This window comes from Salmo salar, chromosome 11 (assembly GCF_965601325.2).
Source record: "Salmo salar chromosome 11, fSalSal1, whole genome shotgun sequence".
NCBI classification, from domain to species: domain Eukaryota; kingdom Metazoa; phylum Chordata; class Actinopteri; order Salmoniformes; family Salmonidae; genus Salmo; species Salmo salar.
Genome location: NC_138301.1, coordinates 4,627,808 through 4,641,813, shown reverse-complemented (window position 1 = coordinate 4,641,813; position 14,006 = coordinate 4,627,808). Strand labels below are relative to the sequence as shown.

General features: G+C 40.3%; 1 protein-coding gene across 1 annotated transcript in view; it reads right to left on the bottom strand.

Annotated features, from left to right (window-relative positions):
• Positions 1-378: 378 nt before the first annotated feature.
• Positions 379-14,006, bottom strand: part of kcnk17 (potassium channel, subfamily K, member 17) — a 46,044-nt gene continuing 32,416 nt past the window's right edge. The window contains exon 5 of the mRNA XM_014126547.2: positions 379-590. Within this exon, the coding sequence (XP_013982022.2) occupies positions 379-590 (212 nt within the window). The remainder of the gene's footprint in view (positions 591-14,006) is intronic.

Genomic DNA, 14,006 nt, shown 5'->3' with positions numbered 1-14,006 from the left:
TAGAGCTGAGGGAACATAGGACTGAGAAAAACATTGGGCTGATGGAACATAGGGCTGAGGGAGCATGGGGCTGAGGGAACATAGACATGGTCCCAGTATGTTTGCATTAACATTTAGCACTACCAGAAGAACTGCCAACCCATTGCTGCTCATCATGATCCCCTGCTTGCTTCATATTCTATCCCAGGTCTGACCCACTGCTAGTTTCCCCTAAGTGCAGATCTAGAATCTTCTTCCCTTCCCTCAATCCTAACCCCAATTCTAGCCATTAATGAGGAAAATGCGAAACTGACCCTAAGATTAGCGTCTAGTTGCAACCACCTCTTTCTTTGTCTGGATGACATCACCAACAGTTTTTTTATTTTCTCTTTATTTCTTTTAACCGTCCACCGGGGGCTCCTTGACCTCATCCACCGGTCCTGCGTTGCTAGGTTCCTCAGGGCTCCACCAGTGTTTGAGGTGGGTGTTGAGCCGCTCCAGGATGTCGCTGGTGTGGTTGATGACTAGGGCCAACCAGGCCAGGCCGAAGAAGATCCAGGACGCCATGAGGATGCTGTACCACTCTGGATAGTACCGGTCGGGGTTACTGTCTATAGAACCGAGCAGAAAATGTGAACAAAACAAAATATTCAGCAACTCTTGGAAGACAATATATATTGACTTGACAGACACTTTGGGTTTATTATTAAAACCAAGGTGTTTCAGCCTATAGCCTTCACCAGGGTATTAGTGGTGAAGCAGCACAAACATGGCCTGACCACTGTGATAAGATGGCATCGTAACCTCATTTGTGTGGTATTTGATAACAACTCTACTGAAGTCATTATCAGATAGGTTGTCTCATGTGATTAAGCAAGGTAAAGTAAACATTTTTTTGTTGCCTAAATGTATTTAGGAATTACATAATAAAATGCTAGTTAAATAATAAATACCACATGTTTGTCTTTCAATTTCTTTAGGATTCTTTGAAACAAGCGTTTGAGTAAACATGTGTGTGCTAGTGCTAGCTCATAAAACACACAAGTAAGCCCACACATGCATGTCAAAAACACATCAAACACGTGAAGAACATCTCACATGGACACATGCATTTTCATGCTTTCCACACTGTTATGAATGTAAAAGCATGGTGCTTGCAACACAAGAGTAATGGGTAGCTTTTTATGAGCAGCTCAACTCTATCTACCACTAATAAATAGGCTATTGCCTATTAGAGAAGATGATGTTAATTAGGGATAGCCCCCTTTTTTAAAATTTTCGCCTAAATGACATACCCAAATCTAACTGCCTGTAGCTCAGGCCCTGAAGCAAGGATATGCATTATCTTGGTACCATTTGAAAGGAAACACTTTGACGTTTGTGGAAATGTGAATTGAATGTGGGAGAATATAACACAATTGATCTGGTAGAAGAAAATACCACCATCTTTGAAATGCAAGAGAAAGGTCACAATTATAGCCATCACTCTGGTTGTAATTCCGATAGTGTCCACAAGATGGCAGAAGTGTATATGCAACGTTTCAGATGGATAACTTGAAGTATGACTGAACCTCAAGACTTTTAGTGTGAAATCCCCAGGTACATTTGGGCAAATCGTGAAGGAGATGTTCACATTCACATTCCATTTTTCTGCAAGAATATCGTCACATCTGTATGCTTGGACTTTGATTTAGCTTTCCAAGTATTAGTAGCCATATTATAAGTTCAACATTTGCAAAACAACCCGTTTTCATAACTTATCATTTTTGTCCAAAATGAAAAGGCATGCTGTCGTACAAGGTTAGTAGCTACAATTTACGCCATATACATGGTTTCCGGATACTCCCATAAAGCCCAGGTCAATGGCTATCTAGCTGGCTTTGTTTGACTGCGATTGGTGCTTATTTGACAAAGATACAGTCGTTCAAGTAATGGCCGCCAGCGTCATCGGCGTGCCATGAAGGCGTCGCTCTCTGACCAAATATGATGTCCTATAGGATATACTACACCCCTAATGAAATAGTGAAGTCTTGTTACCTTCTAGGATCTCTGAGGAATAGATACAAATGTAATTTGACTCCATGAAACAATGTTTAGGGTGAGATTCTCACAGATTCCTTTCTTTGCAAATTGAACGAGTGGAAATACAAAATCGATCATGCATGATATATGGGCCTTTTTAGGATATGAAAAATGATTTTATCTAACAAAATGACACTTCATGGTATCTCTGGGACCCTTTGGATGATAAATCAGAGCAAGATTTCAGAATGTAAGTACACATTTCACCTTCAGAGATGAATTTATCAAACCTATCGCTGTGAAAAAAGTGTTTTGTTGTTAGGAGCTCTCCTCAAACAATAGCATGGCATTTTTTTCACAGTAATAGCTACTGTAAATTGGACAGTGCAGTTATATTAACAATAATTTAAGCTTTCAGCCGATATAAGACACTTATATGTACCGACATTTGTTGTTTCTCTAAAATCTGCAATCTTGACATAACCCGCTGCATGAATTACAACTGTCCCGTTGACAGGACGCCGATCCTTAAGAAGATTTATTAACAAACTGTAGCATAGAATGTTAGTCCCATGTTTTATGAGCTAAAATAAAAGATCCCATAAATGTTTCATACACGCATTCCTTCTTTGCCAAGATAATCCATCCACCTGACAGGTGTGGCATATCAAGAAGCTGATTAAACAGCATGATCATTATACAGGTATTTGTATTCGTGTGTATTATGGATCCCCATTACTCTTCCTGGGGTCCAGCAAAAAATTAAGACAGTAATATAAACTATATATACAAAAGTATGTGGACACCTGTTCACATTTGTGGATTTGGCTATTACAGCCATACCCGTTGCTGACAGGTGTATAAAATCGAGCACACAGCCATGCAATATCAATTGACAATCATTGGCAGTAGAAAGACCTTACTTTCTAGAGCTCAGTGACTTTTAACATGGCACCATCATAGGATGCCACCTTTCCAACAAGTCAGTTTGTCAAATTTCTGCCCTGGTAGATCTGCCCCGGTCAACTGTAAATGCTGTTATTCTGAAGTGGAAACATCTAGGAGCAACAACGGCTCAGCCGCGAAGTGGATGGCCACACAAGCTCCGGGGAGTGCTGAAGTGCGTAGCATGTAAAAATTGTCTGCACTAAGTTGCAACACTCACTAACGAGTTCCAAACAGCCTCTGGAAGCAACTTCAGCACAATAACTATTTGTCTGGAGCTTCAAGAAATGGGTTTCCATGGCTGAGCAGCCGCACACAGGCCTAAGATCACCATGTGAAATGCCAAGCATCAGCTGGAGTGGTGTAAAGCATACCGCAATTGGATTCTGAAGCAGTGGAAACGCGTTCTCTGGAGTGATGAATCACGGTTCACCAACTGGCAGTCCGACGGACAAATCTGGGTTTGGCGGATGCCAGGAGAATGCTACCTGCCCCAATCCATAGTGTCAACTATAACGTTTGCTGGAGGAGGAATAATGGTCCAGGGCTGTTTTTCATTGGTTGAGGCTAGGCCGCTTAGTTCCAGTGAAGGGAGATCTTAACATTACAGCATACATTCTAGACAATTCTGTGTTTTTAACTTTATGGCAACAGTTTGAGGAAGGCCCTTTTCTGTTTCAGCATGACAAATCCCCCATGCACAAAGCGAGGTCCATACAGGAATGGTTTGTTGAGATCGATGTGGAAAAACTTGATTCGCCTGCACAGAGCCTTGACATCAACCCCATTGAACACCTTTGGGATGAATTGGAATGCCGACCGCGAGCCAGGCCTAATTGCCCATCAGTACCGACCTAACTAATGGTCTTGTCGCTGAATGGAAGCGAGTCCCTTCAGCAATGTTCCAACATCTAGTGGAAAGCCTTCCAGAAGAGTGGAGCTTGCCATAGCAGAAAATGGGGGACCAACTCCATTTTAATGCCCATGATTTTGGAATGAGATTTTCGACACGCATGTGTCCACATACTTTTGGTCATGTAGTGTATATGTGACCCATTTCAGGAAAATAGGCATATGTCGCTGGTCACTACTTCACAGGATAGCCATGTGAACTTTCATGTGCCTTAATAACAAACTTGCATGCCATCTGTAAATACAAATAAAATTGTTAAATTACGAGCCTAGTTGGTTTAGCCACAGAAAAAGTAAGCAACCTTCCCGCTAGCCATGACTGGCTGAGATAATGAGTGGGCTGGACATGCCGAGAGATGAGTTTGGATTGGTCGGCCATATAGAATGCTTCTGTCAATTTGAGCTGGTCAGTATATTTAGGTAATCCTGTCTAACACATCTTTTTTTTAAATGTATCGGGGAGTAAAACTGCATAACTGTTGCTCTCCACTTTCTGGAAGACCAAGTTTTGAAATCAGTGGAATTCGAGTATGATAGCTAGAGAGATGGAGAAAACACCTTTCTCCAGATTACATCTTCAAACTAAGGGCAACCATGGCATCTGACAGGAGACGTGTCCTTCCGTGAATGATGTATACGGGTAAAAGTGTCTAGCTAGCTACATTTTCAGATATTACACGTTTCTAATTTTGACAGAAACTGGTTTCATTTCAAGTGTACTGTTAGCAGGCTGGCTCGCTAGCTAACGTTACGTGTATGATCTTATTATTCATATCTCAGAGCCATTTGCTTGGCTAGCTATAGCCTAATTTTAGCTAGATAATATTGAACCTGGTTGGTTAGCTACCTTCTGATTCACGCAGAGTAGTAACGTCATGAGTTGGGATTATGGTTCATTGTTTACCTAGCTAGCTAACGTTAGCTGGCTGGCTCGCTAGCTAACATTACATGTATGATCTTATTATTCATATCTCAGAGCCAATTGCTTGGCTAGCTATAGACTAATTTTAGCTAGCTAACATTGAACCTGGTTGTTTAGCTACCTGCAGATTTATGCAGGGTAGTAATGTCATGAGTTGGGATTATATTCTTTACCTAGCTAGCTAGCTAACATTAGCTGGCTGGCTTGCTAGCTAATGTTACGTGCATGATCTTATTATTCGTATCTCCTAGCCATTTGCTTGGCTAGCTATAGCCTAATGTTAGCAAGCTAACGTTGAACCAGGTTGGTTAGCTACCTGCAGATTCATGCAAGGGAGTAACGTCATGAGTTGGGATTATGGTTCATTGTTTACCTAGCTAGCTAGCTACATGTCTTAACAAAAGACTCCACTATGCAAGTAACCATTTCAGGTACGTTCATAAATTCAGTCTGGCCATCTACTCCAATTTCAGAGCACATTCGTGAATTTAATTACGTTTTTTTTTGCAGACGTTTACTGACACCGGCCATATTCAACGGGTGTTGAGCATTCGTAAATTCATCAGTTATCCATATTCAACGGGTGTTGAGCATTCGTAAATTCATCAGTTATTCAGAATAACTGATGAATTTACGAATGCTCAACACCCGTTGAATATGGATAACTGATGTCAGTAAACGTCTGCAAAAAAGCGCAATTAAATTGATGCCACAGCACAGTTACAGTCACCAACACTCTGGATAACATGAAAACAGCCTAACCAGCTCTGCTAGGGCAAGTAAAATGGTCAGTTAGCTTGCGTGCTTGACTGCCGTTGTGAGGTCAGAACGTTTGGATCAACCCTACTCATCAGCCAGTGCTCTCTGAACGCTCCGAGAGCGAAACGTTCTGAATTTACGAATGGACAATTTGACAGCACAGTTGCAGTCACCAACGCTCTGGATAACATAACAGCCTAACCAGCTCTGCTAGGGCAGGTAATATTCAGTGAGCTGTTCTCTCATTTGTATCTGGAGGTAGCTAGCAATTTAACATGGGTGCTTGACTGCTGTTGTTAGTACAGAACGCTCAGATCAACCCTTAAGGAGATGGGTGGGGCTAAAGCTTAAGAGGGTGTGAACAATGTTGAATGGGTGTAGACAAAGAAGGGCTCTCCAGTAGTAGTACCAAAACATTCAAAGGTCATTTTCTCAAAAGTGAGATTACAAGTTTATCAATTTTCAAAGCATAATTACTTTTATTGAGTTTTTATCTAATATAACAAACACAATTTCAAATGTTAACCGATTTGAGCCGGTTGGTCACATATTATAATACAATTTAAATAAAAATGTAATAAAAAAATACATTTTACAACAGATTTCACAATACAGTAAGTGTGTGCCCTCTGGCCAATACTCTACTACGACACACAATCAGGTGTACGTGTGTGTATAGTTTGTATGGGTGTGTTTGTACCTGTGTGTGTGACACTTCACAGTTCTAACTGTTCCATAAAGGTGTATTTTTATCAGTTTTTTAAATCAGAGTTTACTGCTTGTGTGAGTTACTTGATGTACAATAGAGTTCCGTGTAGCCATGTCTCTGTGTAGTACTCTGTGCATCCCATAGTCTGTTCTGGAATTTGGGAGATTGAAGAGACCCCTTGTGGCAAGTCTTGTTGGGTATGATGGGTGTGCGCTAGTATTTTAAACATACAGCTAGGTGCATTCAACATGTTAATACTTCTTACAAAAACAAGTAGTGATGAAGTCAATCTGTCCTCTACTTTAAGCCATGAGTGATTGACATGTATATTATTCATGTTAACTCTACGTGTATATTTTAGGGACAGCCGTGCTTGTAATTTTCCTAAGTCCCTCTTTGTGGCACCTGACCACACGACTTGGCATTAGTAATTACAAGATTTAGTTGAGGTTTAGGGTTTAGTGAATGATTTGTCCTAAATAAAATGCTTTTAGTTTTTGAAATATTTAGGACTGACTTATTTCTTACCACTCATTCTGAAACTGACTACAGGTCATTGTTAAGTGTTGCTGTGATTTCACTCGTTGTAGTAGCTGACGTGTATAATGTTGAGTCATCCACATACAGTACCAGTCAAAAGTTTGGACACACCTACTCATTCAATATTTTGACTATTTTCTAAATTGTAGAATAACAGTGAAGACATCAAAACTATGAAATAACACATATGGAATCATGTAGTTGTGCGCGGGCACACGGGAGACTGGGGTTCAATTCCCCCTTGTAAATAATAACTTGTTCTTAAAGGGCATTGCACTAATAATGGCGCTGACTAAGGAAACATTCCTACTGTTCTAGCAAGTAGCTGGACAGTAGATTTGCCTAGATGGAGGGTAGGGGGAGAATTCTATCATCAAATGTATTTCTATGTTAAGTATTATTATTTTTATGTATCACATCCGACCGTGATTGGGAGTCCCATAGGGCAGCGCACAATTGGCCCCGAGTTTCTCTCCCTCTAAAAACATAAATAAATGTTTTGGCCTTTACAAATATTATTTTGGCCTTTATTCAGATTACAATCGCTCACTTTTGTTTTTTTTGAAAATGAAATAGCCTCCAAAATATTGTTATATATTATCAAGTTGATGGCACTGTCATATAGCCGGCACCTACATAAAGCTGAGTGACTCGCTCCTTCATGGCTTTGGATCAAAATAAATAAGTACCAGCATTCTTTCTGATAGTCTTTAATAAATACATGTTTTGGTTATCCTGACTTGGACACCATGTACAGTATTATAATAGCACATTATGGGCTATTAGCAGGACAATATACCTTTATCAACACCTCTCTGTATTTTGATTCTTTGTGGATGGGGCATCCCCAGTGGCGCAGCTGTCTAAGTCACCACATCGCAATGCAAAATGCTTTGCAACAGATACTCGTGCCAGACCGCCACCGGGAGACCCATGAGGTGGCTTTTGGTTTTAATGTAGAATCCTCCAATCCTCTATATGTAATTACTGGCTGAGATACACGTCATATTTTTCGATATACTGTAGGTCTACCGTAGGTGACATTTAAAGTCCTCGGCCACTAGGAGCACCGCTTCTGGATGAGCATTTTCTTGTTTGCTGTTGAGCGCGGTCAAGCGGTCAAGTGCCAGCATCGGTCTGTGGTGGTAAATAGACGGCTACGAATAACATAGATGAGAACTCTGTTGGTAGATAGTGTGGTCTTCAGCTTATCTTAAGGTACTCTACCTCAGGCGAGCAATACCACGAGACTTCTTTAATAATAGACATCGCGCACCTCTCGTCTTATCAGACGTAGCTTCTCTGTTCTGCCTGTGCATGGAAAATCCCGCCAGCTCTATATTATCCGTGTCGTCGTTCAGCCACAACTCGGTGAATCATAATATATTACAGTTTTAAATGTCCTGTTGGTAAGATAATCTTGATCGTAGGTCATCAATTTTATTTTCCAATGATTGCATGTTAGCCAATAGAACGGATGTCAGTGGGAGTTTACTCGCTCACTTACGAATTCTCAGAAGGCAGCCCGACCTCAGTCCCCTTTTTCTCCGTCTTTGGGCCTATTCCTGGGAAAGCAATATATCCTTCTCGTCAGACTCGTTAAAGGAAAAAGCTTCTTCCAGTTCGAAGTGAGTAATCGATGTTCTGATGTCCAGAAGTAATTTTTGGTCATAAGAGATGGTAGCAGCAACATTATGAACAAAATAAGTAAAATAATAAGTTACAAACAACAAACAAACAAAATAGCACAGTTGGTTAGCAGCATGTAAAACGTAAGCCATCCTCTTCGGCGCCATGTATGTGTGGGGTACAAAGATGAGGTAGTCATTCAAAAATCATGTCCATGCAACTTATTACATAATTTTTTACTCCTGAATGTATTAAAGGCTTGCCATAAAAGTGGTTGAATAGTTATTGACACAAGAGATTTTAGCCTTTCATTTATAATTAATTTGTAAACATTTCTAAAAACATAATTTTGACATGGGGTATTGTCTGTAGGCCAGTGACGACAAATCTCTATTTAATCTATTTTAAATTCAGGCTTTAACACAGCAAAATGTGGAAAAGGTCAAGGGATGTGAATACTTTCCGAAGGCACTGTATGCTTTTCCACCTTGCTAACTAGCTAGCTAGCATCTGAATGCAGATAAAGTTACCCAAAGTAGCTAACATTAATGTAGTGTAGCTAAAGTTAGCTACACTACATGACCAAAAGTATGTGGACACCTGCTCATCGAGCATCTCATTCCAAAATCATGGGCATTAATATGGAGTTGGTTTCCCCTTTGCTGCTATAACAGCATTCACTATTATAGGAAGGCTTTCCACTAGATGTTAGAACCATACTGCAAGGACTTACCTCCATTCAGCCACAAGAGCACTAGTGAGGTTGGGTACTGATGTTGGGCGATTAGGACTGGCTCACAGTCAGCGTTCCAATTCATCCCAATGGTGTTCGAAGGGGCTGAGGTCAAGTTCTTCCATACCGATCTTGACAAACCATTTCTGTATGGACCTCGCTTTGTGCACAGGGGCATTGTCATGTTGAAACAGGAAAGGGCCTTACCCAAACTCTAGCCACATAATTGGATGTACAGAATCGTCTAGAATGTCATTGTATGCTGTAGCATTAAGATTTCCCTTCACTGGAACTAAGGGGCCTAGACCAAACCATAAAAAAGAGCCCAGACCAATTTTCCTCATCCACCAACCGATCTCCTGGCATCCACCAACCCCAGATTCATCCATCAGAATTCCAGATGGTAAAGTGTGATTCATGACTCCATCCGATGCTTGCCATTACACATGGTGATCTTAGGCTTGTGTGTGGCTGTTGGGCCTTAGAAACCCATTCCATGAAGCTTGACTGGGGCAGCTCTATCAGGGCAGAAATTTGACAAACTGACTTGTGGGAAAGGTGGCGACCTATGAAAGTTACTGAGCTCTTCAGTAAGGCCATTTTACTGCTGTTGTTTCTATGGAGATTGCATGGCTGTGTGCTCGATTTTATAGACCTGTCGGCAACGGGTATGCCTGAAATCCACCAATTTGAAGGGTTGTCCACATACTTTTGTATGTATACTTTTTTATATATATACTTTTGTGTATATGCGCACACACCAATCACCAGCAGTAGCTAGGTACTTAAATGTTTAGAAAATTATTTGGAGAAAAATGTGTACTTACAGTCCCCACTCTTGCTTGTCCTGAACCTTTTCAAAGTCGTTGCTGTGTGGCTTCGGTGTGGTCATGAGAGGAGCAAATGGCGCGAATGACTTGCTCACATCTTTTTTCTCCCTGCACTCGTATGTCACAGAAGCAAATGGCTTTTTAAATACTGAATTCAAATTGTAACAAAATTCAGTTATTCAATTGTGCAGTCATAAGATTGATTACAGGCCGTTTTCATTCCTATTCTGTGTATGTCAGAACATCTGACAACTTGACAACCTAATTTTGTCGTCAAAAATAAATATTTTATTGTGGATATTTCCATGAAGCCACAATCATTTAATACATTTAGGCTACGTAATATATGATTATTTTTGTGGATCTACTGTTTCAATGAGTACATCAAGCTAGCGGTCAGGCTGATCTTCGGCTAAATCGGGACCAAAACAGACAGAATAAACATAGTTTGGGATTAATATTTTTGGGCGAAATAGCGATCATAACGTACAGACCTGATATCGCCAATAATTCGAAGTCTGTGGACGTCGAAAGCTGAGTGGGAGTTACTTGTATGGTACCACTGCATTGGATGACTCCATCCCATAAAGACAACCGCAAATATATCTGTGATCTTACCCTGTTGTTACGTGGTACCACCTTCCCACTTACAGGGTAGGAGGTAAGCGGGGTGTAAAATTAAGTGGTGACTGTTTCCAAATAGATACTGTGAACTGATTCAGGAATCTAGGCGTATGTCGCAAGTCACAACTTCACAGGAGAGCTGTTTGAACATAAAACATTTGTTTTTTAATCTAAATGTATTTTTGGGCAGAAATGCCTTCTCAAACATGTGAACTTTCATGTGCCTTAATATCAAACTTGTATGCCATCTGTAAGTACGAATAAAATTGTTAAATTACGAGCCTAGTTGGTTTAGTCACAGAAAAAGGGAGCAACCATGATTGGCTGAGATAATGAGTGGGCTGGACATGCCGAGAGATGAGTTTGGATTGGTCTACCATATAGCAGGCATCTGTCTATTGGAGCTGGTCCGTATGTTTAGGTCATCGTGTCGAATGCTGCTTTAAAAATGTTTTTTTATTGTGTAGTAAAACTGCATAAACCTAATATCAAGTTTGAGTGTACTGTTAGCTAGCTAACTAACGTTAGCTGGCTGGCTTGCTAGCTAACGTTATGTGTATGCTCTCCAGTTTCTGGAAGACCGAGTTTTGAAATCAGTGGAATTCGAGTATTATACAGTAGCTAAGGAGATGGAGAAAACACCAGTCTGGATTACATCGTCAAACTAAGGCAACCATGAATGGCATCAGACAGGACAGGAGACACGTCCAACCATGATGTATACTGGTAAGATTTACAGATATTATACGTTTCTAATTTTGACAGCAAGTGGTTTCATTTCAAATGTACTGTTAGCTAGCTAACGTAAGCTGGCTGGGTCGCTAGCTAAAGTTATGTGTATGATCTTATTCTTCGTATCTCAGACACATTTGCTTGACTAGTTATAGCCATATAACCTGGTTGGTTAGCTACCTGCAGATTCATGCAGGGTAGTAACGTCATGAGTTGTGATTATGGTCCATTGTTTAGCATGCTAGCTACATGTCTTATTAACAAAAGACACCACTCTAATTTATACAAAGCATTTTCATTTCAAGTTAAGAAGGAAATACATTCCACAAACTAACAAGACACACCTGTTAATTGAAATGCATTCAAGGTGACTACCTCATGAAGCTAGTTGAGAGAACGCCAAGAGTGTGCAAAGCTGTCATTAAGCCAAAGAGTGGCTATTTGAATGATCTGAAGTATCAAATATATTTTTATTTGTTTAACCTGTTAGGGCTAGGGGGCAGCATTGACACGGCTGGATAAAAAACATACCCGATTTAATCTGGTTACCACTCCTACCCAGTAACTAGAATATGCATATACTTATTACATATGGATAGAAAACACCCTAAATTTTCTAAAACTGTTTGAATGGTGTCTGTGAGTATAACAGAACTCAAATGGCAGGTCAAAACCTGAGAGATTCCTTTACAGGAAGTGGCCTGTCTGACCATTTCTTGAACTTCTTTTCCATCTCTATCATTTACTAAGGATCTCTGCTCTAACGTGACACTTCCCACGTCTTCCATAGGCTCTCAGAGCCCGGGAAAAAACAGAATGTCGTCATTCCAGCCCCAGGCTGAAACACATTATCGCCTTTCTCAAGTGGCCGATCAAGAGACACTGGCTTATGCGCGTGACCCCGACCGCCCCCGCCTTTGGGATTTTTTCCTCTGTTTGCCGAAAAGGAGATTCCCTGTCGGAATATTATCGCTTTTCTACGAGAAAAATGTCGTAAAAATTGATTTTAAACAGCGGTTGACATGCTTCGAAGTACGGTAATGGAATACTTAGAATTTTATTGTCACGAATTGCGCCATGCGCGTGACACTTCTTTACTATTTCGGATAGTGTCTGGAACGCACGAACAAAACGCCGCTATTCGGATATAACGATGGATTATTTTGGACCAAACCAACATTTGTTATTGAAGTAGCAGTCCTGGGTGTGTATTCTGACGAAGACAACAAAAGGTAATGAAACTTTTATAATAGTAAATATGATTATGGTGAGTGCTAAACTTGCCGGGTGTCTAAATAGCGAGCCCGTGATGCCTGGGCTATGTACTTAGAATATTGCAAAATGTGCTTTCACCAAAAAGCTATTTTAAAATCGGACATATAGAGTGCATAGAGGAGGTCTGTATCTATAATTCTTAAAATAATTGTTATGCTTTTTGTGAACGTTTATCGTGAGTAATTTAGTAAAATGTTAGCGAATTCCCCGGAAGTTTGCTAGTTCTGAACGTCACATGCTAATGTAAAAAGCTGGTTTTTGATATAAATATGAACTTGATTGAACAAAACATGCATGTATTGTATAACATAATGTCCTAGGGTTGTCATCTGATGAAGATCATCAAAGGTGAGTGCTGCATTTAGCTGTCTTCTGGGTTTTGGTGACATTATATGCTGGCTTGAAAAATGGGTGTCTGATTATTTCTGGCTTGGTACTCTGCTGACATAATCTAATGTTTTGCTTTCGTTGTAAAGCCTTTTTGAAATCGGACAGTGTGGTTAGATTAACGAGAGTCTTGTCTTTAAATGGCTGTAAAATAGTCATATGTTTGAGAAATTGAAGTAATAGGATTTTTAAGGTTTTGAAAATCGCGCCACAGGATAGCAGTGGCTGTTACGTAGTTGGGACGAATTCGTCCCGCCTAGCCTAGAGAGGTTAACACTTTTATGGTTACTACATGATTCCATATGTGTTATTTAATGGGTTTGATGTCTTGACTATTATTCTTGACTGTAGAAAATAGTAAACATTTTATGACGCCTTACACCCATTGTAAATCTTAAGCCAGCAGACGAATCCTTTATCCTCTCAGTGTGGAGGAATGGAATGTATGGTGGGCCTATGGAGAACCTACCTCAGAACAGTTACATGCAATAAATGGACTTTGGGACAATATGTTTTGTCTGCCAAAATTGTGGTAATGACGACAGATGGAATATGGAAATGAATGTCGTTTCTGTTATGTTATTAAAAGTAAAATGACGACATCATTGTTACTTAAAGAGTTTTTATAATATGTACCTGATGTTTTCATACTGTACGTTGTGTGGAAAATGTCCAGATCAAAGAGAATGTTTTTGTAAAGATGAAATGTGAAGTTAGTTGTCTAACTTCCAGACCTTGCCTCGTAACTAGTGGCACCCAGAGAACTTGTCATAAAGACGAAAACGCCCTAAGAATTTACATATCAGACTAGGTGACCACGCACTGCAGCCAAGTTCTGAGTTAGTCGCAACCCCAAAACGCAACATGAGGTTGAAGAAGACAAAGGAACCTTTTAACAATCTATTCTGCGGATGAGTAGCTGTGTCTAAGAGGGTGAATTCAAGCAGGACCACCAAGTTACCACTCTCCAAGGAATTGTGTGTCTACACTGCTTTCATTCCCACGCTG